The sequence below is a fragment of the Carcharhinus amblyrhynchos genome, chromosome 23 (genome assembly GCF_965287045.1).
Source record: "Carcharhinus amblyrhynchos chromosome 23, sCarAmb.v2.hapA, whole genome shotgun sequence".
Lineage (NCBI taxonomy): Eukaryota > Metazoa > Chordata > Chondrichthyes > Carcharhiniformes > Carcharhinidae > Carcharhinus > Carcharhinus amblyrhynchos.
The window spans coordinates 11,547,250-11,571,317 of NC_137346.1; the positions used below are offsets into that span (position 1 = coordinate 11,547,250).

Genomic DNA, 24,068 nt, shown 5'->3' on the forward strand with positions numbered 1-24,068 from the left:
ACAACACCCCAAAGTCTCTGCATGCCTTCAATCCTGGCATCTCGTACAGCCATGATGTGGAAATGCCAGAGTTTGACTGGGGTAAGCAGAGTAAGAAGTCTCACAACACCAGATTAAAGTCCAACAGGTTTATTTGGTAGCACAAGCTTTCGGAGTGCGGCTCCTTCTTCAGGTGAAGAAGAAGGAGTGACACCCCATAAGCATGTGCTACCAAATAAACTTGTTGGACTTTAACCTGGTGTTGTGAGACTTCTTACTATATCTCGTACAGGCCAAATTTTCACCACCCCTGACTTGGTGACTGTGTCTTCAGCAGCCTGGGTCCTTTAGCTGCAGATTTCTGTCCCAAACTCTTCCACCTCTCTCTTTCCTTCTTTGAGTATCGCCTTAAAATTGGATCCATTAGCCAAGCGTTTGGTTATTGGTCCTAGTATCAGAACTGCCCACCTAAACAACACTATATGTGTATCTACATCAGCTGTAAGGGTTCAAACAGATGACTCGCCAAGGGCAATAAATGGCAAATAAATGCTCATGAAACAATAATAAAATATTCTCCTGTTGCTCAGTGTCACATTTTGATAAATAATGCTCGAGTGAACCATGTTCTAGACACTTTGCTACATTAAAGGTGCCATATTAACACAGGTTATTTTTCATTATTGAAGGTCCCAGTAGGCTGACTAATATAACTGCCTCTGGAAGGAGTCCTCTACACATTCTGGGAATCTCATTTCCTCTTTCTACCAGTACCCTCTCTGTCATACGTGACATAGGATATTAGAAGCTCCCAGAACAATACTCTTCAGAGGCTTATTCATCTCACTGACCTAACCCCTGATTTCCTCTTCAATTTCCTTCCCACAGTTGGGAGGATGGTCCTACGCTCTTCACAGCTTAATGCATCCTTATTTTCAAAGAATCTTTGAGCTCCTTTGAGTTCAATCCCCACTGGACCCCATTTCATAGAATCATAGAGTTGTTACAGCACAGAAAGAAGCCATTTGGCCAGTCGTATACATGCCAGCTCCATGAAAGAACAACTCCACTCCACCACCCCTGCAGTTTATTTTCTCCTGGATCTTTTCATCGCCACTCAGGGTATTATATCTCAATGTACTTCTTTTCTGTTCTTGTTCAATTTTCAGTCGATTAAGTCAAACTTTCCTGAAAGTAATTGCTTCCAAGTTTTTCCCAATGCAAGCCCAACTCCACAGAGATCAGAGTGCCATTTTTAAAGGGAGCCCCAATCTCAAAGTAAAGACATAACCACCGCCCTCCCCCCACCTACTCCCACAGACACTGGGGCTCTCCCCATCCATTCTCGCTGGCAATCTCCCCCTCCCTTCCCTGATTCATCATCACCAGCCTGCCCCCCGCCCCCCTCCCGTAATGGGCATTGTTGGCTGGCCAGTGTGTATTGCTCACCCCTAACAGTCCTCCATGTCAGAGAGCAGCTGAGAGTCAACCACATTATTGTGGCTCTGGAGTCACATGTGGGCCAGACAAGATAAGGACAGCAGATTTCCTTGCCTAAAGGACATTAGATGGGTTTTTCCGACAATGGTTTCATGGTCATCAGTGGATTCTTAATTCCAGATATTTTTTATTGTGTTCAAGTTTCACCTTCTGCCATGGTGGAATTTGAACTCGGGTCCCGCAAGCATTACGCTGGGTCTCTGGATTACCAATCCAGTGACAATACCACTAGGCTATTACCTCCCCACAATTAAATCTCTCAACACCCCCAGTCCAAAGATGTGTGGGTTAGGTTGATTGACCATGCTAAATTAACCTTAGCATCAGGGGGATTAGCAGGGTAAATATGAGGGGTTACAGGAATATGGCCTGGATGGAACTGTGGTTGGTGCAGACTCGATGGGCTGAATGGGCTCCTTCTGCACTATAGGGATTTTATGATTCTAACACAGTGGAATTTCTAGCTGTGTTAATGATTTCTAACATCTCCCTTCCTCTTCCCTTTCCCCTCACAGTACCATCTCTTGTTTCTTGGTCTCCTTGATGTGTAGTAATGGAGAATGGGGATGAGAAAAATATCAGCCATGATTGAATTATGAGTAGACTTGATGGGCTGAGTGGCCTAATTCTGCTCCTATGTCTTATGGTCTTATGTATTCAATAGTCCTGACTAATGCCAGTGCACCAACCTCACCCACACCCTGCAGGTTTTATCAATGAAACGCCAACAGCTAAAATAAGTATGTCAGTCATGATTTTAAGCATGAGGTTCCTGATTTCTTAATTTGCCAAGGATTCTAAACAGTAGCTGAATATTCAATCAGCTGTACATATAATTCATTAAAAAAAACTGCTTTTGAGAAGTTTCCTCCGAGGCTATCTCAAAAGCAAACCATCTGGCAAAAAATGGGTGTGTTAACCACATGCCAATGGAACTGTTTGGGTCTCAATAGTCTTGGAGGTAACAATTCTGTGAGGGAGGTGAGGATGTGCTGCTTCCAGAAGGTCCCAGAGGCCCATTGCAAAAGGTGCTTTTTACGCCACAACACCTGAGGCAACACAAGGGAAGCAAATATTGCAAATATTCCCATCTGGCCATGAAGGGCTGTAATAGAGCTTTTTATAAACACTCAGGATATCCCAAAACATTTCACAGCCAACAGGTGGAATTTTCTCATCTCGTCTGCCAAGGGAATAGCAGTGGGTGGGACACGGACCATGTAAAGGTGCGTTAACCTTGGGTGGGATTTTCTAGTCTTGGGGCGAGTGTGTCCAGAAAATCCCACCCAATGAATTACTTCTGAAACACAGTCCCACTTGTGGCACAGCAGTTAACCGCCCAGCACCATGGGCCTGGGTTCAATCCCGGCTTTGAATCACTGTCTGTGTGGAGTTTGCATGTCATCTCCTTCCCTGCATGGGTTTCCTCTGGGTGCACTGGTTTCCTCCCACAGTTGTGCGGGTTTGGTTGATTGGCTGTGCTAAATTGCCCCTTTGTATCAGGGGTGGGTAGCAGGATAATAGGTGGGGTTACGGGGATAGGGCCTGGGTGGGATTATGATCAGTGCAGACTCATGGGCCTAATGGCCTCTTCCTGAACTGTCGGGATTCTATGATTAATACCTATGATTAATAGACTATGTTAGTTGGATTGGCCATGCTAAATTGCCCCTTAGTGTCACAAGATGTGTAGATTAGATGGATTAGCCATGGTAAATGAAAAACAGAAAATGCTGAAAGACGTCAGTAGGTCTGTGGGGAGAGAATAGAGCCAACGTTTCGAGCCTACACGACCCTTAGCCATGGTAAAGGTGTGGGGCTATGGAGATAGAACAGGGGGAGAGAGCCTGGGAAAGATATGGGATGAGATTCTCCTGCCTCCCAGCTGCATGTTTCCTGCCAGTGGAAGGTGGTGCGTTGTTTGCTAGCGGCGGGATTCTCTGGTTCCGCCATTGGTCAATGGGAATTCCCATTGATGTCACTCCACACTGGGGGGAAACCCACAGGTGGGAGTGAGCTGCCGGCGGGACTGGAGAATCCCGCTGGCATGAATGGCCTGAGAATTCTGGCCACGCTGTCAGAGAATCAGTGCAGATTTGATGGACTGAATGGCCTCCTTCTGCACTGTAGGGATTCTATGATAGAGAAGTGTGCTAACTAAATATGGATCAACAATATGTTTTTCCTGAGACACGTTGAGCCATTTGTACTGTTGTGAAATGGACACTACAGAGCACCTGCTTAGATCAGTGGGTAGTACTTTTACTTCTAGGTTGTGAGATTGCAGATTCCTGTAGAAGAAGGGTGTGTGACAGGGTGCTCCATGGTTGACATCTCCAAGACTTGACGAATCTTGGGCCTCCCGCACTTGCCCCAACTGCGAATGAGCCACATGTGTGCTGTTTAGATTTTTTACATTGGTCAGACCCATGCACATTGACCAATGGGACTTGGAGCTGAAGAGAAGCGTCCCCATAGAACATAGAACATAGAAAAACTACAGCACAAACAGACCCTTCGGCTCACAAGTTGCACCGATCATATCTCTACCTACTAGGCTTACCTATAACCCTCAATCCTATTAAGTCCCATGTACTCATCCAGAAGTCTCTTAAAAGACCCTATCGAATTTGCGTCCACCACCACCGATGGCAGCTGATTCCACTCACCCACCATCCTCTGAGCGAAAAACTTACCCCTGACATCTCCTCTGTACCTATTCCCCAGCACCTTAAACCTGTGTCCCCTTGTGACAGGCATTTCAGCCCTGGGAAAAAGCCTCTGAGAATCCATCCGATCAATACCTCTCAACATCTTATACACCTCTATCAGGTCACGTCTCATCCTTCATCTCTCCAAGGAGAGAAGATCGAGCTCTCTCAACCTATCCTCATAAGGCATTCCACCCAATCCAGGCAACATCCTTGTAAATCTCCTCTGCACCCTTTCAAAGGCATGCACAAAATGCAACAACTCAAAAAGGGCCCAAAAACCCTGGGAGAAGTGAGGGAGACAGAGGATTAAAAACAAACAGCTGAGAGGACAGGAAGAAGTTAAAAACAAAGTTCCCAGGAAGGAAAGAAGACAGAGAAAATAAGAGATGTGCCTCAAAGTTTGTTTTCTTGTACAGAGCTGTGCTGTAACATATAAAACATAGGGAACTACTGATGTAGAGAATCACATGATAATAGACTGACGGCACGGTGGCACAGTGGTTAGCACTGCTGCCTCACAGTTCCAGCAACCTGGGTTCAATTCCCGGCTTGGGCCACCGTCTGTGTGGAGTTTTCACGTTCTTCCCATGTCTGCATGTGTTTCCTCCAGGTGCTCTGGTTTCCTCCCACAGTCCGAAAGACGTGCTGGTTAGGTGCATTGGCCATGCTAAATTCTCCCTCAGTGTTATCCAAACAGGCACTGAAGTATGGTGACTGGTGGATTTTCACAGTAAGTTCATTGCAGTGTTATGCTTGTGTAATCCATTGCAGTGAAGAAGTCCACTTGTGACACTAATAATACAAAAACTTTAAATGTTAGGATTGGGGGGTGGGGGATGCAATTCTCCTCGTGTCTGCGTGGGTTTCCTCCGGGTACTCTGGTTTCCTCCCACAGTCCAAAGATGTGCGGGTTAGGTTGATTGGCCATGCTAAATTGCCCCTTAGTGTCCAGGGATGCATAGGTTAGAGGGAGTAGTGGGGATAATATGTCGGGATATGGGGGTAGGTGCAGACTTGATGGGCCGAAGGGCCTTTTTCTGCACTCTTTCTGGTTGAATGATTCTATGATTCAACCAGACCTCACCAACAAACACCGAACAACCTTGACAACAATTCCAGCACCACCCCAGGATTGGAGCTACACTGCTAAAAGTGCTAACCTTTGTAAGATCCCTATCCAGGCGGACAAGTTTTTCACACAGAGGTTGGTGAGTGTCTGGAACAAGCTGTGAGAGACAGTAGTAGAGGCGGCTACAATTTTGTCTTTTAAATAGCATTTAGACAGATACATGGGTAAGATAGGTATAGAGGGATATGGGCCAAACGCAGGCAATTGGGACTCAGCTTAGTGGTTAATAAAAAGGGTCAGCATGGACAAGTTGGGCCGAAGGGCCTGTTTCCTTGCTGTAAACCTCTATGACTCTAAGATATCAAAGCTTTATCTGCTGCTTCCAGCTGTTTCACACGGATTTCATGAATCCAATAAGGTCCATATATAAATAGCAGGGTGTCCTTTTGATCCTTTGGCTAATATTTCTCTCTCGTTCAATTAACGGGTGATACATTTGATTGCTCTTCCTGACCTTTTGGTGCGTGCAAAATGGCCAATGGCTTTGTTGACATAAGACCATAAAACTTAGGAGCAGAATTAGGCCAATCGGCCCATCGAGTCTGCTCTGCCATTCAATCATAGCTGATATTTTTCTCATCCCCATTCTCCTGCCTTTTCCTCATAGCCCCTGATCTCCTTATTAATCAAGAACCTAACAAAATGTAACAAGTTGCTGCACCTCAAAGTCATTGTGTGTGAAGCACCAGGAGACGTTTCTGTGAGACCCCCAAAAAAAATGCTGCATAAACATGGGATTGTGTTTAAAATAAATCGAAAAACACTTCAGGTAGAATAGCCTCTTATGTCAAGCTCACAATTCAGAGGTTGAAGAGCAGCCCGACTTGCAAAATGATGAAACTTGATAAAGCTCACAGTCTGAAGCTTGCACTCAAATTCACCTCTGGGTCTCCCTTTCATTTCAGAAGCTCACTATTCACATCTATAAAGAGTAATAAACCCAGCGTTCTCTCTTCAAGTGGTAAGGAGAAAAGGAATTGGCTGGATTGCTACTGTTTGATGTCAAACTTTATAGACGTCCACAATAGCGTTAGCACTTCAAACATTGCTATCGCTGCATTTTATCACCAGATCGTGACTGTTTTCTAATCACCTACCTCATTTCCATGAATATTGCCGATGTACTTAAATTCCGGTCTCCCAATCTCATGTTCACTAGCATTTCTTCCGATAGCCATCACCCAGAGATTTCTTCCTGTAAGGTACACAGCACTCCAAACAGTCAGTACATAGGGTTATTGGCTATTTTCATCCTGGTCATTCTTCATTCAAGCAAGGCCAGGGCAAGAATTTTACACACCCCCTCCCCTGCCCTAGAGAGTTGTGTGGGGTGGTTTTAAAATTGCATGGACAGGATCGCGTCTGCCCCGACCCAGACGCAATTTCATGGTGGGGTGGGCACAGCCTCAGGTGGGAATCCCGTTCTTGACCCGTTTAAATCCCTTAAGTAGCAACTTACCAGCTACCCCAAGGGTCTTTACCCACCCAGCCTCAATTTTCTGGTCGGAGCAGAATGGGAAACTGAAAAATTTTACGATCATCTCTGGCGGGAAGTGGGTGTTGGGAGGGGATCGTATGGTGGCACAGTGGTTAGCGCTGTGTCAGGGATCTGGGTTCAATTCTCGGCTTGGGTCACTGTCTGTATAGAGTCTGCACATTTTCTTTACATCTGCGTGGGTTTCTTCCAGGTGCTCCGGTTTCCTCCCACAATCCAAAAGATGTGCTGGTTAGGTGCACTGGTCAAGCTAAATTCTCCCTAAGTGTACCCGAACAGGCACCGTTGTGTGGCAACTAGGGGATTTTCACAGTAACTTCATTGCAGTGTTAATGTAAGCCTACTTGTGATACTACTAAATAGGGGGCGATTCTCCCAAAAGAACTCTAAGCGCCAAATTCACATAAAAACTGGAGTAAATCACGCTGATTTTTTCAAGGGAGTTTCAAAATGAAGCTCTCACACTCTGTGCACGGCAGAGTGCCCTAGCAAGCTGAAAATCAGTGGACAGGGCCTATTCCCAGCAGCATCTCCACCAGATGCCTTGCCCCATTAGGCCCCATCCTCATTAGGCCCCACCCCACTCGCCACTGCTCAATTCCCAGTGGACAGTGCCAAGATGCCCCCTGGGTTTTGCCACTTTGCCCCTTGGGCAGTGCCGGGGGCCCAGGCTGGCACTGCCAAGGTGGCAATGCCAAGGTGGCACCCCCCCCCCCTTGGCACCTGACCCTCTGAAGGAGGCCTTGATTGCCCCCCCCTTCACTCCAGTGAGGTCAGGCTGCTCGCTCCCCAGAAGTGGGGAGTTATAGTAATGCTGGCTGGAGTGAACCATTCCTAGTTGGGAAGCTGGGTAGATGCTAGCAGGCCCGGAGACTTCAGTCCTGGGCCCGCTGCTGAGGTTTAAATTGTAGGATAATGAAGATTACCATAAATTATGATGATGGTGCTGGAAATCCAGCTGCCGGAGACCCACAAAGGCCATGGCATCCAGCAGGGAGCCCGCAAAACTCCACCTGAGTTTCCCAGGGAATTTAAAACCTAGAACTTTACGTGGACGCAGACAGATAAAAGCAGGCAGTTGGATTTCTTGCCTTGCGTGGATTTGCCAATGCTGTACAGGTGGGTGAGGCCTGGATATTGCAAAGCCACGCAGGTGAGAAACTCCTCCAATGCGGAGTGGTTGTGATGACTGAAGTCTGGCTTGCATGGCATCTTCTTTAGTGTCCAGTCGACAACCAGCGCCGTGTAATTTGCCCTGGATTCCGGCAGAAGCACATTCCTCTCCTGGGTCTGGTAACCTATGGCAGAAACCTGCAATTGTAAAGAAGTAGAAAGTGAGCAGCTGGAAAGGTTTCCTCCTTGTGCTGAGCGCAACAACAACTGGCATTGAGACCAATGGCAGCCATCTTGGAAAACCATGGCTTGCGTTGGTGTGGTCACTTCTCTGTTCATGTAGCACCTTTAACCTAGGAAAACACCTCAGAGTTCTTCATAATGTCATAAAATCTCTGTTTGAGTCAGCACATAAAATGAAGTCTTTGTGTGTTTTAACAATAAAAGACAGTCGCCTTTGTATGCAGAATAATGTTGCTTCCTCCACACTAAGGGTGTGATCATATGGCCCATCACACTGGCGGGATCTTCAGGTCCCACCAAAAGCTACCCCTCCCTTAGTTGGTTCCCTGGAGGCGTGGGTGGCGAGCAACGCAAATGACTATTGACATTGAATCGTGGCAAGCAACGCAAATGGCCTTTGGCATCGATGAGACTGGAATATACAGGAGCTGGAAAATCCTGACCAAAGACGCACACTTTTCACCCGCAAAGCTAAAGCCTAATCTAAGGTGTCAATTCCAGGAATATATTACTGTGTTTCTCTGCATATCACAGTGATTCCTGATATTTTGTAGTATTCCTCAGAATATGTATTTCTCTGTATGTTACACAGCGATTCCCTGTATATAACTGTTTTTTCCCTATGTCAGTCTCTCTTTGTATATGACAGTGAATCACTATATTTTACATAGCATTCCCCTGTATTTAACACAGGGCTTCTCTATATATTGTGCAATGTTTTCCTGTATATCTTCCTCTTGTGACATACTTCCCTCTATTTTCCCTGTTAATCCTTCATCAGTTTCTTCATTGTGCCTATAATAACCTGTCCTGGTCCCCCAATGTTGACCTTCATTGCAAGAGGACTTAAGTGCAGAAGAAAAGCTGTCTTACTGCAGCTTTACAGGGCCTTGGTGAGACCACACCTGGAGAACTGTGTGAAGTTTTGGTCTCCTTATTATGAAAGAATATACTTGCCACAGAGGGAGTGTAGCAAATGTTCACCAGGCTGATTCCTGGGATGGCAGGATTGTTGTTGTGATGGTATTATGCTGTTAATATATTCAATGTTTAAAGGGATTGCTTTAAGATGCAGTGTTTTTCTGCAAGGGAGTCAGTTTATCTGGAGGGAATGCATCAGATGCAAAGAAGGCATGATAATAATTCATTTTAATGAGGAATGTGTTACTTTGTAGGGTTAATGCATCTTTGTTTACTTAAGTTCTCCTGGTGTTTCAGACTAGGTTGAACAAGTCATGTGATATTAATTTAATGGGAGGAGCTAGGCTTGCACCAGAAGAAACAGTTCTATTTTCATGTTAAAAAGAGTACAGTTGCTGGAGAGGACTGCTTAAAGATAGCAGCCTACCAGCAGCTCTCTCTCTCTCTCTCTCTCTCTCTCTCTTTCTCTCTCTCTCATTCTCTGCAAAAATCTCTTTGGAAGCTCCACAGCTATTAACAAAGGTTAGAGTAACTATACTTGGATTTGCTAACTATTTTTAAAGTGGGATTTAAGACAATGTGAGAAATATTGCTTAATTGGAACTGAATAGTGATAAGTTGGAAGTTAAGAGTTTGTTTCTTTTCATGTTTAAAGATTGTTCAATGATTAGGAGTTAAACTATCTCATTTTGTTAAGAGTTATACTTAAACTGTGTTATGAATAAAGTTTGTTTTGATAAAAGATCCATAATTTATCAGTGGAATTACTCCTGGAATAAAACATCCTTTCCTCACATTTATGCCAAATAGAAAAATTGTTGGGGTCTAGTCTGGCTTCACAACATACCATGGGGTTTCTGATCTGGTATTGTATGATGAAGGATTGGGTCAACTGGGTTTGTATTCACTGGAATTTGGAAGATGAAAGGGGATCTAACTGAAACATATAAAATTCTGACAGGGCAGGACACACTGGATGCAGCAATGGGAGCGGGGGGAGTGTAGAGCAAGGGGTAACTGTCTCAGGATATGGGGTAGACAATTTAAGACTAAGTTGAGGAGAACATTCTTCAATCAGAGGGTAGTGAACCTGTGGAATTCTCTAACCCAGATGGCGATGGAGGCCGAGTCACTGAATATACTTAAGAAGGAAGTAGATTTCTAGATTCTAAAGGGGAATAGCGTGGGAGTATGGTTTTGAGATAGAGAACCAGCCAGGGTCATGTTAAATGATGGAGCAGCCTCGAAGGGCCAAATGGCCTACTCCTGCTCCTAGTTGCTGTGTTTCCTCTCCTGATTCAATTGCGGGAAGTTTTCCTGCCACTGAGGGACTGACACGCAGACTCACCCATGATTATGTGACCTGGAGCATTGCTTTGCCCTATAATATGATGGATTAAACTCCATCAAATGGGTGAGTCCCAACACTTGGAATATAACATTTGTCCATAATGCTGTTTTCTCACCTTGCATCCAAATTTCAGTATACTGGCTCCTGTAAAATGAATAATAATGAACTCTTTGAGGTGTACCTTAATGCTGTAGTTTCCGGGGAGAAGGATTCTGTAATATTCGCCATTTTGTGTAGAGGTAAAAGGAATAATATTATCTCTGCCTTCGACCTGGATCTGAGCATTGTCAATGGGATTGCCACTCTCATCAAGGACTTGTCCTTTAACACCTGTCACATGCACCAAAAATACAAATGCCAATAATTATCTTTGAGGAATTCAGCTTTTCTCCCTTTGTTCAATAAATCATCTTTCGTCAATTTAACAAGATAGAACATGTTTCAGAAATAACTGGGGGGAAAGGTGGAATAGGGTAAAATGATTAGTCCTCAAACCCTTATATAAAAAAACAATGAAAATTAGATTCTAACTGGAGAGCATTATAAATTGACTATTAAGAGCTTTGTGTATTTTCTAACTTTTACTGGATTAATAGCTTTAAATATATAATAGATGCTTGCCTTCCTCTTGGCACAGTGGTTGGTACTGCTGCCTCACAGCGCCAGGGACCCGGGTTCAATTCTGGTCTTGGGTCACTGTTTTTTATTATAGAATCTTAGAATCTCTACAGTGCAGAAGGAGTCCATTTGGCCCATCAAGCCTGCACTGACAACAATCCTACCCAGACCCCATCCCTGTAATCCCATGTATTTACCCTGCTAGTTCCCTTAACCTACACACCTTTGGACACTAAGGGGCAACTTAGCATGGCCAATGAACCTAACTCGCACATCTTTGGAATGTGGGACGAACTCGAGCACCCGGAGGAAACCCATGCAGCCATGGGGAGAGCGTGCAAACTTCACACAGACAGTCACTTGAGGCCAGAATTGAACCCAGGTCCCCGGCGCTGTGAGACAACAATACTAAATGCCACTGTGACACAGGTGGAGTTTGCACATTCTCCTTGTGTCTGCATGGGTTTCCTCCAGGTGCTCCGGTTTCTTCCCACAGTCCAAAAATGTGCAGGTTGGGTGGATTGGCTGTGCTAAATTGTCCCTTAGCATCCCAAGATGTGCAGGTTAATTGGACTAACCATGGTAAATGTGTGGAGGTAGAGGGAGAAGCTCTGAGTAAAGTACTCTGGCAGAGAGACTTGGTGCAGATTTGATGGGCTGAATGGCCTCCTTCTGCACTGTAGGGATTCTATGATTCTACATAGGATCTGAGTTGATATTGAGGTGACAATAATGCCTGTTACTTTTGTTCCCCTCACAGGGTAGCACTATAATCTCTGGAACCCAGAACAACAAGAGTGTACCCCAGAGGCAGCACAATAACCTTTCTGGGTCTGTTACATCAATCAGAGTGAAAAGACAGACAATTTTACCCAACTGTTTACCAACCTTACCCAGCTGTTCACCAACTTTATCCAACTGTTCACCAACCTTACCCAACTGTTCACCAACCTTACCCAATTGTTCACCAACCTTACCCAACTGTTCACCAACCTTACCCAATTGTTCACCAACTTTACCCAACTGTTCACCAACCTTACCCAATTGTTCACCAACTTTACCCAGCTGTTCACCAACCTTACCCAACTGTTCACCAACCTTACCCAGCTGTTCACCAACCTTACCCAACTGTTCACCAACCTTACCCAGCTGTTCACCAACCTTACCCAGCTGTTCACCAACCTTACCCAACTGTTCACCAACTTTACCCAGCTGTTCACCAACCTTACCCAGCTGTTCACCAACCTTACCCAGCTGTTCACCAACCTTATCCAACTGTTCACCAATCTTACCCAACTGTTCACCAACCTTACCCAACTATTTATCAGCAAGTACCTACTGTCAGGTCTGAAGCAAAGCGTTAATTTGCTATACATGCATTGCATCTGCGTTGCCATAACAAATCACACACATAATTCATTCATATGTAGCTGATGACTTGTGGAGCTCTAAACTTTGATTCCCATAACTCCCATTGTATAACAGTGAGATATTAATAAAACATAAAAACTCAACTAATACAAGGCCTTAGCTATTTTACAAAAAGGTATCTGCACAGCAGGATGATCACATATTTAGAGTGCAGAGATGGCCTTTATGATACATTGGATTCATTTGTGAATTGGCAAAGCTTTAGAATGACATTGTTCTTCAAAGATAAACTCTGTGGGGAGTTTGCACATTCTCCCCATTCCTCTGGTGCCTTGGTTTCCTCCCACACTCCGAGGGTGTGCCGGTCAGGTAGATTGGCCAAGCTCAATTGCCCCTTAGTAAGATATGTAGATTAGGGGGTTTAGCAGGGCAAATACTTGGGCTTACAGGGAACAGGTCTGGGTGGGATTGCCCCTTAGCGTTGAAGGGATTACTTGGGGTTACAAGGATAGGGCCTGGGTGGGATTGTTGTCAGTGCAGATTCAATAGGCTGAATGGCCTCCTTCTGCTCTCCAGGGATTCTGTGATTCTATGATTCCTCAACTTGTGCAGCTCTAAAAGTGGATCCTACAGATTGCAGTCTGGTCCTTAACACATTCGAACAATGATGGGTAGCTTAAGCTAGTGAGCGGCCCATTTCAATGCGCCACAAGATTGAAATCGGGCTTGTTCATTAACCGTGACCCCATGAATACAATTAAATACATTTAATTCACAGTGAGTATTTCATAACAAGTTATAGAAAATACTTGCTCGTTTATATATTAATAGAACTATCAACTTCAAATGATAGAAGCAAATGAGATATTTACACTTTGAACACAGAGGGAGCACACAGCTCTTACAGTCAATGTTGTGAGCAATCAGCAAACACCTCACTTCACTTACCCTGGCTTATTAGGGCAGCGCAGCTGGAAAATCCCACCCCTGCTGTCAGAAAGGTGACTGAGTGGCTGAAAATTCTGGTATTGGGGTTGATTTTTAAAGTGCAGATTTAGGAATTCAGCACAATAGGCAGTGGCCGTCTGTGTGAACAAGGCTTTAATATTATGGGATGGCTGGAGATCCGGCCAAAAGGTTGCAACTTCACTGAAGGACAAGCTGCACCATTCCCCCTTTCACAATTCAACCAATGCATTAAAAAGACCATCACTGCATTCTATGTAAAGTAGTGATCTTGATTTTGCTGACATTTAGACAGCACGGTGGCACAGTGGTTAGCATTGCTGCTTCACAAGGCCAGGAACCTGGGTTCAATTCCAGTGACTCGGGTCACTATCTGTGCAGAGTCTGCATGTTCTCCCCGTGTCTGCGTGGGTTTCCTCCAAAAATGTGCAGATTAGGTTGATTGGCCAGGTTAAATTAAATCCTAGTGTTGGGGGATTAGCAGGGTAAATAAGGGGGGTTATAGGAATAAGGCCTGGGTGGGATTGTGGTCGGTGCAGACTTGGTGGGCCGAATGGCCTCCTTCTGCACTGTAGGGATTCTATGGCCAGTATTTTACCGTCACACCCGCCCTGATTCTGGGGTGGGTGAGGCTCGCAGATCGGAATTCTCCGTTTGCCTTGGGCGGGATTTTACGAGCCTCACCTGAGTAAGGTTGTAATATGGATTCTATGTGGATTCTGTTTATGTAGATGAGTTTCATCGGCATGTCAGCTCGTCAGTCAGGTGAATGAGTGGTCATGGCCCTGGGTCAGAAACCTGCATTTTCTGGGGCTTTCCACCAGGAATGGAGAAACCCAAGCAGCAAATTCCTCAGCTGGTCACCTTTTGCCTCAAGTGTATTTGGGTGCATTTTCGGGGAATACCACGTTCTCTATAGCTGAATGAAATTGTAAATCCGGGATCCCATTCTCATACGGAGAGCCTGGTTTGCAGAATAAACACTGCAGAATGGTGGCCCTCTCCCTGACTGGTGTTTCTTTGAAGTGTAGCTCCCTACTCGGAGCACAGGATTAGAGAATCAACCCTGCAGCATCACCTTGGAGCAGTTGACAAAATTCTTATAAGGTTCTGGGTTTGAACCCACTTCAGTACATCTAATCGAGGCCTACACTTCAGTGGAGGGGTGGAGGAAATGTATCAATGTCACAGGTAACTTCCTTCAGGTGAGCTATTAAACAGAGGGACCTTCCAACTGTCCAGATGGAATTTAAAGATCCATTACCACTACTCAAAGAAAAGACCAGAGTTCTCCTGTAGCCCTGGCCAACAGCCCTAGGCAGGCACAGTGGTTAACACTGCTGCCTCACAGTGCCAGGGACTTGAGTTTGATTCCAGCCTCGGGTGACTGTCTATGTGGAATCTGCACACTCTCCCCATGTCTGCGTGGGTTTCCTCCAGGTGCTTTGGTTTCCCTCCCACACTGCAAAGATGTGCAAGTGTTAGGTTGATTGGCCATCTTAACTTGCTCCTTAGTTTCAGAGCAATTAGTAGATAAATATGTGGGGTTACGGGGATAGGGTGGGATTATTGCCAGTGCAGGCTCAATGGGCCAAATGGCCTCTTTCTGCACTGTAAAGTTTCTATGATTCTATGAACATTTCTTCCTGAACTATCATCACTGACAGCAGAGAAACAGGCCGTGTTTAAAATGTGTTTGGATTATGAAGCCGGATTTGATACTCATGCCTAGTTTAAAGACAAATGAACATTTATGTAGCTTCTTTCACATCCTCACAACGTTCCAAAGTAATTACAAAGCATAGTCACCGTTGTAATGTCGGGAAGTGTGACAACCAATTTGCACACAGGAATTTCCCACAAACAGTCAGGATAATGGAGGAACTATCCTGTTCCTCTTTGAATGACATTCTGGGATCTTTTACACCTATCTGAGAAGGGGTGTGGACCTGGGTTTAGCATCTTATTCATAATATGCCCCAAGACATTGGCTAATGGACCATCTCCCTCAGTGCTTGTTACGGCGATACTCCCATAATGGTATTAGATAGGTAATTGGCAGAGGGACAATGAAGGAATGGCAATTCTCTCTGGAATATTCATAGAATCCATACAGTGCAGAAGGAGGCCATTCAGCCCATCAAGTCTGCACTGACCACCCAGGCCCTATCCCCGTAATCCCACGTATTTAGCCTGCTAGCTGCCCTGACACCATGAGGCAATCTAGCATGACCAATGAACCATCTTTGGAGTGTGGGAGGAAACCGGAGCACCAAGAGGAAACTCACACAGACATGGGGAGAACATGTAAATTCCACACAGACAGTCACCTGAGGCCAGAATTGAACCCAGGTCCCTGGTGCTGTGAGGCAGCATTGCTAACCACTGTGTCACCGTGTCGGGCCAAGTCAGGATGAAGTGTGACTAGGAGGAGAACTTGCGAGATGACAGTATCATTGCTGTTGTGGAGCTTTACAAAGTGTAAACTGACAGCCACGTTTGGAACTTGAGAAATAATTAATGGCACATAAAGCACCTTTCAAAATAGGATAAGGAATCTTTAGTAGGAGAGACTAGGATATGAGGGCACAGCCTCAGGGTAAAGGGACAACCCTTTAGAACTGAGATTAGTAGGAATTTCTTCAGCCAAAGGGTGGTGAATCTAAGGAATTCATTGCCAGTGAAGACTGTGGAGGCCAGGTCATTGAGTGTATTTAAGACCGAGATAGATAGGTTCTTGATTGTTTAAATGTTTATTTTATTAATGTCACAAGTAGGCTTACATTCACACTGCAATGAAGTTACTGTGAAAATCCCCTAGTCGCCACATTCCAACGCCTGTTCAGGTACACTGAGGGAGAAGTTAGCATGGCTAATGCACTTGACCCGCACATCTTTGGACTGCGGGAGGAAACCAGAGCACCCGGAGGAAACCCACACTGTCACAGGGAGAACATGCAGACTCTGCACAGACAGTGACCCGAGCTGGGAATTGAACCCGGATCCCTGGTGCTGTGAGGCAGCAGTGCTAACCACTGTGCCACCGTGCTGGCCGAAACGCTTGATCCCCTTACCGATTGGAAGGGGATTAAACTTTTCAAGGAAGAAGTGGTAGAATGGGGTTGAGAAACATGCCAGCTATGATTAAATGGTGGAGCAGACTCATTGGGCTGAATGGCCTCATTCTCCTCCTGTACCTTGTGGTCTTTCATGCTGAACTGTCAACGGATCCAGAATTAACTTGATGAGTAACAGGCAATATTTCCCAGTGAAATGATGAAAAACATTTTATGCTGCCAACAATTTTGTAAAATCTGTGAAGGTATTCAAGCTATTTTCAGTGCCCACTCTATCTGAATGAAGTGTAACAATGCTGTTGGGCACTAGTGCAAGACCAGCAGAAAAAGATTGACACTTGACAATAATGCCTTCAGACAAGCACCCTTATACTTACTCATCCTTGCAAGCAAAAATATAGCTGGTATAAAAATATAAATGGTATAAAGATTTTTTGCAGCAAGACCCAAAAAGAAACTTGTCATCTTACAGCATAGTTTAAAATCATAAAATTGTAGAGCATACAAGGAGGCCATTTGGCCCATCTTGCCTCTTCAAATGACCTTATTTTGGATCAAAGTGGCAAGAATTGCCATAATTCATTTACCCAGATGTATTTGCTTCATAAATTCCAGCATTGCTGCCTTGTTATCGTCCCAGAGTTTCGGTAGTTCATCAGCTTGTGGGTATTTACAACAGGTTAGCTCCAATGTTATTTCCAGACATCGACCCCATACGTAAGTATAATCCTGCATCCCACCTGCGAGACAGAGAAAAGTGCATCAGATTTCTGTGTTTAAACTGTTGTTTCCCTCTCCCCCTCCCATCCTTTTCACCTGAAGAGGTGCACTTCAGGCCACCCCTCAGCCAAGCAATGCGTGGCAATGAGCGTCTTTGGGCTATTTGACTGAAAGAATCACTACTGCTGAGTCTAATCCTAGTGTGAACATTTTACACTACCTTTCCTGATATTTCCTTTCCCCAGTCCAGGGTGCACTATGACAATTGTAACCCCTCAGCTAGTAACCTGGTTAAGATTCAGCATTAGGGCCTTAGCTCTGTGGTCATCCTGGAATGGATAATTTATGCATTCAGCAGCTGAATATATACACAGTGGAAACTGTTGATTGATTTTACCTATAGTTGTAGGGTATTAACTATATGCTATGGAGTCAAAAATATATGGGATGGTTAGTACTGCTGCCTCACAGTGCCAGGGATCTGGGTTTGATTCCCAGCTTGGGTCACTGTCTGTGTGGAGCCTGCACGTTCTCTCCGAGTTTGCATGGGTTTCCTGAAAGACGTGCTGGTTAGATGCATTGGTCATGCTAAATGCTCCCTCAGTGTACCCGAACAGGTACCGGAGTGTGGCAACTAGGGGATTTTCACAGTAACTTCATTCAGTGTTAAAATAAACATATTTGTGACTCTAATAAATAAACTTTCAACTTTAAAAAACTTTAAACTTTACCACAGGACAGCTACCATCACTCACCTGAGACCATAGGGGTCAGGCAAGTTATGCTGCTACCATGCTTTACTATATTCATTCATGGGACACGGGCATCATTGGCTGGGCAGCATTTATTGCCCATCCCTTGTTGCCCAAGGATAGTTGAGAGTTAAACACATTGCTGTAGCTCTGGAGTCACAAGTAGGCCAGACCAGGTAAGGACAACAGATTTCCTTCCCTAAAAGTGAACCAGATGGGTTCCTTCCCTATTAGTGAACCAGATGGGTTTTTCTGACAATGGTTTCATCAGTAGATTCTTAATTCCAAATATTTTTTATTGAATTCAAATGTCACCATCTACTGTGGTGGGATTCAAACACAGGTCCCCAGAACATAAGCTGAGTTTCTGGATTAATAGTCTAGCAAAAATACCAGTGAGACGTCACCTTCCCACTTCAATATATAAGTTTGTGTGGGCAGGACTGGGGAAAGGGCAGGCACTGACGCAGAGAGTCAAAAACAGGAAATGTAGGAAAATCTCAGCAGGTTTGATAGCACCCTTCAAGGATCATCCAGACCTTGAAACGTTGGCTCTATTCTCTCTCCACAGATGCTGTCAGATGTGCTGAGATATTCTGGCATTTTCCCTTTTTGTTTCAGATTCTGGTATGAGTAGTATTTTTCTTTTACAGATAGAGAGTCCCCTGGTTATCTGTGCTCTCTCTCCAAGGTGTGATATAAGCCAACATTGACAGTCCTACAAACAAGATCCTGTCTTTGCATTTCACCTCCAACGGTGGCAGAATGTTGAGTGAGTTTAACCCGGATTTTACACAAGACAATGAAGTAAAGGAAACTTGTTAAGACAAAGAGGAAGGATCAAGAGTTTCTCAGTGTTCCAGTGATGAGCCAAGCCTGGAAGGCAAATGGTACACAATCCTCCCTTTGCTACTTGTGAGCTTTTAACATGTTCTTTGTAGACAGCTGGAGCAAAGTAACTCGACAAATCTATTATTTATGTTCAGCTCTGAGCAGTTGCTACCGGATTGGAATTGTTTGAGGGATGAGAGATATAAGCATCAAGTTAAAAGGATGTGGCAATTCGTGGGATTTTAAATATCCAGAATTCAGTTTCTGAGAGAATAATCTGTATCTATCCAAATCCCAAATCGTCTCTCTCTGTCTGGCCAATGGAACTTCTGGTGCTTTCTTCTTTTAGGTTTGGGAAGCTGTCTAGAATATGAACACAACAGGACAAGATTTTCCTTGCGCTTTGTAAAGAATAAAACCATGAACCTATCCTTTATTTATAAAAAAAATTTCAGGTTCTCTGAATTAAATGCAGAGAAGAAATTGTCCTAGAGTGACTTTTTCAAAATTAATTCATGGAACATGGGTGTTGCTGGCTGGCCAGCATTTATTGCCCAATCCTAATTGCCTTTAGAGGGCAGTTGTGAGTCAATCACATTGCTGATGCTCTGGGGTCACAGGTGGGCCAGACCAGATAAGGACAGCAGATTTCCTTCCCTAAGGGATATTAGTGAACCCAGATGCGTTTATCTGACAATTGACAATGGAGTTTAGAAGGCTGAGGGGAGATCTTACAGAGACGTATAAGATAATGAAGGGGATAGAAATGGTAGAGGTAGAGAGATTCTTCCCGCTTAGAAAGGATAGCAGAACTTGAGGGCACAGCCTCAAAATAAAGGGGGAGGGGTGCAGTTTAGATCAGAGTTGAGGGGGAACTTCTTCACTCAAAGGGTAGTGAGTCTCTGGAATTCTCCGCCTGTTGAAGTGGTGGAGGCTACCTCGCTGAATATATTTAAGTCATGGGTAGATAGGTTTCTGATCGATAGGGGAATTAAGGGTTATGGGGAAAAAGCGGGAAAGTGGAACTGATCCACTTCAGATCAGCCATGATCTTGTTGAATGGCAGGGCAGGCTCGAAGGGCTAGATGGCCTACTCCTGCGCCTATTTCTTATGTTTTATGGACATCAGTAGATTCTTAATTCCAGATTTTTTAAATTGAATTCAAATTCCGCCGTCTGCTGTGATGGGATCTGAACCCAGGTCCCCGGGAACATTAGCTGAGTTTCTGGATTAATAGTCTAGTGATAATACCACTAGGCCATTGCCTCCTTCCCCCCTCCCATGCAGCTTTGTCTACATGCAGATATAAAATCCAACACTGACCTTTATTTCCTTAAAGCCAGTGATCCGATTACCTGTTGACAGTGATTAGCCAAAGTTGGTCAGATGGATGCATGCTCCAAATGCAGTACAAGGCAAAAGAGAACTGAATAACTTCTAGATTGTCAGCAGCTTCAGCTGTCGGCCTGGCCAGATTTACCCATTGAGATTGATGAGTTTTAAGGTCATTCAACACTCGGTTTCAAAAGCAGGCTGTCCTGCTCAGATCTCCACTTCGCTCTAGTGGATCCCACCACTTCCACAGTCCACAACCAGCAGCTCTGCCAGGTTGTGCTGAGTGGAGTTGTCCCAGTTGTGTTGCTGGCTCTCTTTTGGGATATTCATCATTCCAATTTATTTGCCCTTATTCAAATGGCAGTGCTGCAGTATAATGTGAGGACACAGCAATGGAATTAGTGACTCTAATATCAAGAGATGTCTGGAATTCTCTGGCCTCAACCATGGCTGGGATTATCCAGTCCCACTGAGCGTCAAATTCTCCATTCCCACTGGCAGCGGTAGCAGGATGTGCAAGACTGGAGAATTCCAACCATTATAGTACAATACATAGATCAGCACTTGAAATGGGTTAGGTTGATTGGCCAAGTTAAGTTGCCCCTTGGTGTCAGGGGGATTAGCAGGATAAATATGTGAGATTACAGAGATACGGCTTGGTGGGACTGTTGTTACTGCCGACTCAATGGGATGAATAGCCTCCTTCTGCACTTTAGGAGTTCTATGATTCTATACGATAACATTCAAGGTTATGGGCCAATTGCTGAAAAGTGGGATAAGCATTGATTTAGTGTAGCTTTCATTGGCACAAACTCGATGGGCTGAAGGGCCTCTTCTATACTGCATGCCTCTATGATTCTAAAGCAACCACAGAGATGATTAAATAATTAAATCAATTGCTGAACCCTGAACATTACTTCCAAGTTGGTTCCAGACGAAACTATCCTTGGAAGAATGCAACTCCCCAATGCCACTGATTCAGATTGCTGAATTCAACCTATGTTAAGTCACTGTTTCACCTTCACAATCATGGACCATGAAGAAGGAGCAGTGTCCCAGTTTCAATTCACCCAAGCAGCAGAGGATGGGATTCTTACCTTGCACGGCATACCATTCTGCTCCATTTATAATTCCATCCGGGACTGTCATGTCACAGTGATGCCCTGTAGACATGTTGGCATGGGTGGTAGAATAAGTTGTCGAGATGTGTCTCAGAATGTCGTCATCTGGTGCCATGCTGTAGGTTTCGTTTGGCAACATACCTACCATCAGTTAGGAAAAAAAGTGTCAATTTTGTGACTTGGTTTACACTTGACTTGAATGAAAGACATCTGAAATTGCCCTAGTGGCGTAGAATCCAAGAATGAAATAGCCTAGACGGAGGCCCACTATGTCTCTTACGACCCAACTAATTCCATTTCCCACCTTTCCCCACAGCCCAGCAGTCATCTCCCCTTCAAGTATTCATTCAAATGCCTTTTGAAAATTGTTGCTCTTGAATCTGCTTTTAGGCAGTCCATTCCAGATCAGAACAACTTGTAAACTCTCCACATCTCACTTCTGGCTGTTTTGTCAATTACCTTAAATCTCGGTCCTCTAGTCCCTGCCGGTGGAAACAACTTTTCCTTTATTAACCCTATCAATAACCCTTTGCAATGTTAAACATCTCTATCAAAACCCCTTAATCTACTCCATTTTGCAATATACCACGAGAGGGGTCTTCCGGCTCCCCTTTGGCATGGTTTCTGGGGCAGTGGGGAGGCGGCTCACTATTGACTGCCTTTTCGGGATTTTCCTGCCTCACCAGATCTGTGGAATGTTTTTAAAGAATATATTTATTAGAATTTTTCTGTCTCACAATTGCCACAAAATACAACAAAATCTAGTAAGGTACAGAGTGATCATTATTCTACATAAACAGACAGGAAAGACCAGTGAATATTATAGAGTCATAGAGGTTTACAGCATGGAAACTTCAGCCTAATTTGTCCATGCTGCCCTTTCTTTTAACCCCTAAGCTAGTCCCAGTTGGACCATCTCCCTCTATACCCAACTTACCCATGTTAATGTCTAAATGCTTTTTAAAGACAAAATTGTACCCGCCTCTCCTACTACCTCTGGCAGCTTGTTCCAGACACTCACCACCTTCTGTGTGAAAAAAATTGCCCCTCTGGACACTTTTGTATCTCTCCCCTCTCACCTTAAACCTATGCCCTCTAGTTTTAGACTCCCCTACCTTTGGGAAAAGATGTTGGCTATCTAGTTGATCTATGCCCCTCATTATTTTATAGACCTCTATAAGATCACCCCTAAGTCTCCTACTATTAAAACATCCTCGTCTATCCATCCTCTCCTTATAATTCAAACCATCAAGTCCCGGTGGCATCCTAGTAAACCTTTTCTACACTCTTTCGCGTTGAATTATATTCTTTCAAAAATAGGGTGACCGGAATTGTTCACAGTTGTATTCATAAAAATGATTCCAATTGTCAATCGCTGTGATTGTTGTAGCCAATGTCTCCTCTTATATGGATCACGAAAAAAATACCAGAAAGAGTGAGGAATCTCAGGATAAGACCATGAGTGCATGGTCCCATGGTGCACACCCTCCTCCACAGGATAACAGGGACAGAGCCAAACAATATACGGGATTCCGTGTGGGATAATATACAACCAATCGGGATCTAACTCAATACTTAGATCATTATTTTGTCCAATGCCAAACTCTAGATCCAATCATTCAAGCAATAAGGGGGGAGAAGATGAAATATGAGTGTAAGCTAGCTGGTAATATAAAAGAAGATAGGAAGAGCTTTTTTCAATATACAAAAGGTAATATAGACATTGGCCCACTGGAAAATGAAGCTGGAGAAGTAATAATAGGAAACAAAGCAATGGCAGAGGAACTGAATAATTACTTTGCATCAGTCTTCATGGTGGAAGACAGCAGTGGAATGCCAGAGCTCCAGGAGAATCAGAGGGCACAGGTGAGTGCAGTGGCTACCACTAAGAAGAATGTTCTGGGGAAATTGAAAGGTCTGATGGTGGATAAGTCACCTAGACCAGATGGAATACGCCCCAGGATATTAAAGGAGATAGCTGACGAAATTGTGGAAGCATTGGTAGTGATATTTCAGGAATCACTAGAGGCAGGAAGGGTCCCAGAGGCCTGGAAAGTAGCTGATGTAACACTGCTGTTTTAGAAAGGGGGAAGGCAGCAGATGGGAAATTACAGGCCAGTTAGCCTGACTTCAGTCATTGACAACATTTTAGAGCCCATTATTAAAGATGAGATTGCGGAGTAGTTGGAAGTGTATGATAAAATAGGACTGAGTCAGTATGACTCCGTCAAGGGGAGATCATGTCTGACAAATCTGTTAAGAGTTCTTTGAGGAAGCAACAAAGAAGTTAAATAAAGGAGAGCCAGTGGACATGATTTATTTAGATGTCCAGAAAGCCTTTGACAAGGTACCGCATAGGAGACTGTTAAATAAGTTAAGGGCCCAATGTGTTAATAGTAAGATCCTGGCAGGGATAGAGGATTGGCTGACTGGCAGAAGACAGAGAGCAGGGCTAATGGGGCCTTTTTCAGGATGGCAGCCAGTGAGTGTGGTGTGCCTGAGGGGTGTGAGCTAGGACCACAATTTTTCACAGTTGTGGTCCCAGCACTTTAACGATTTGGAAGAAGAAACTGCAGGCACTGTTGCTACGTTTGCAGAGAATACAAAGATATATAGAGGAATAGATAGTATTGAGGAACCGGAAGGGTGCAGGAGGACTTGGACAGGGTAGGAGAGTGGGCAAAGAAGTGGCAGATGGAATACAATATGGAAAAGTGTGAGGTTATGCACTTTGGAAGGAGGAATGGAGGCATAGACTATTTACTAAATGGGGAAATACTCAGGAAACCAGAAACACAAAGCGACTTGGGAGTCATTCAATATTCTCTTAA

The 24,068-nt window shown here is 44.4% G+C and overlaps 1 protein-coding gene across 1 annotated transcript in view; it reads right to left on the reverse strand.

The window, feature by feature from the left end:
- Positions 1–24,068, reverse strand: part of LOC145357575 (carboxypeptidase D-like) — a 188,056-nt gene that overhangs the window by 126,734 nt on the left and 37,254 nt on the right. The window contains exons 5-9 of the mRNA XM_080211050.1: positions 21,214–21,378; positions 17,065–17,217; positions 10,627–10,775; positions 7,909–8,128; positions 6,420–6,517 (exon numbers count right to left, since the gene is read on the reverse strand). Of these exons, the coding sequence (XP_080067176.1) occupies positions 6,420–6,517; positions 7,909–8,128; positions 10,627–10,775; positions 17,065–17,217; positions 21,214–21,378 (785 nt within the window). The remainder of the gene's footprint in view (positions 1–6,419; positions 6,518–7,908; positions 8,129–10,626; positions 10,776–17,064; positions 17,218–21,213; positions 21,379–24,068) is intronic.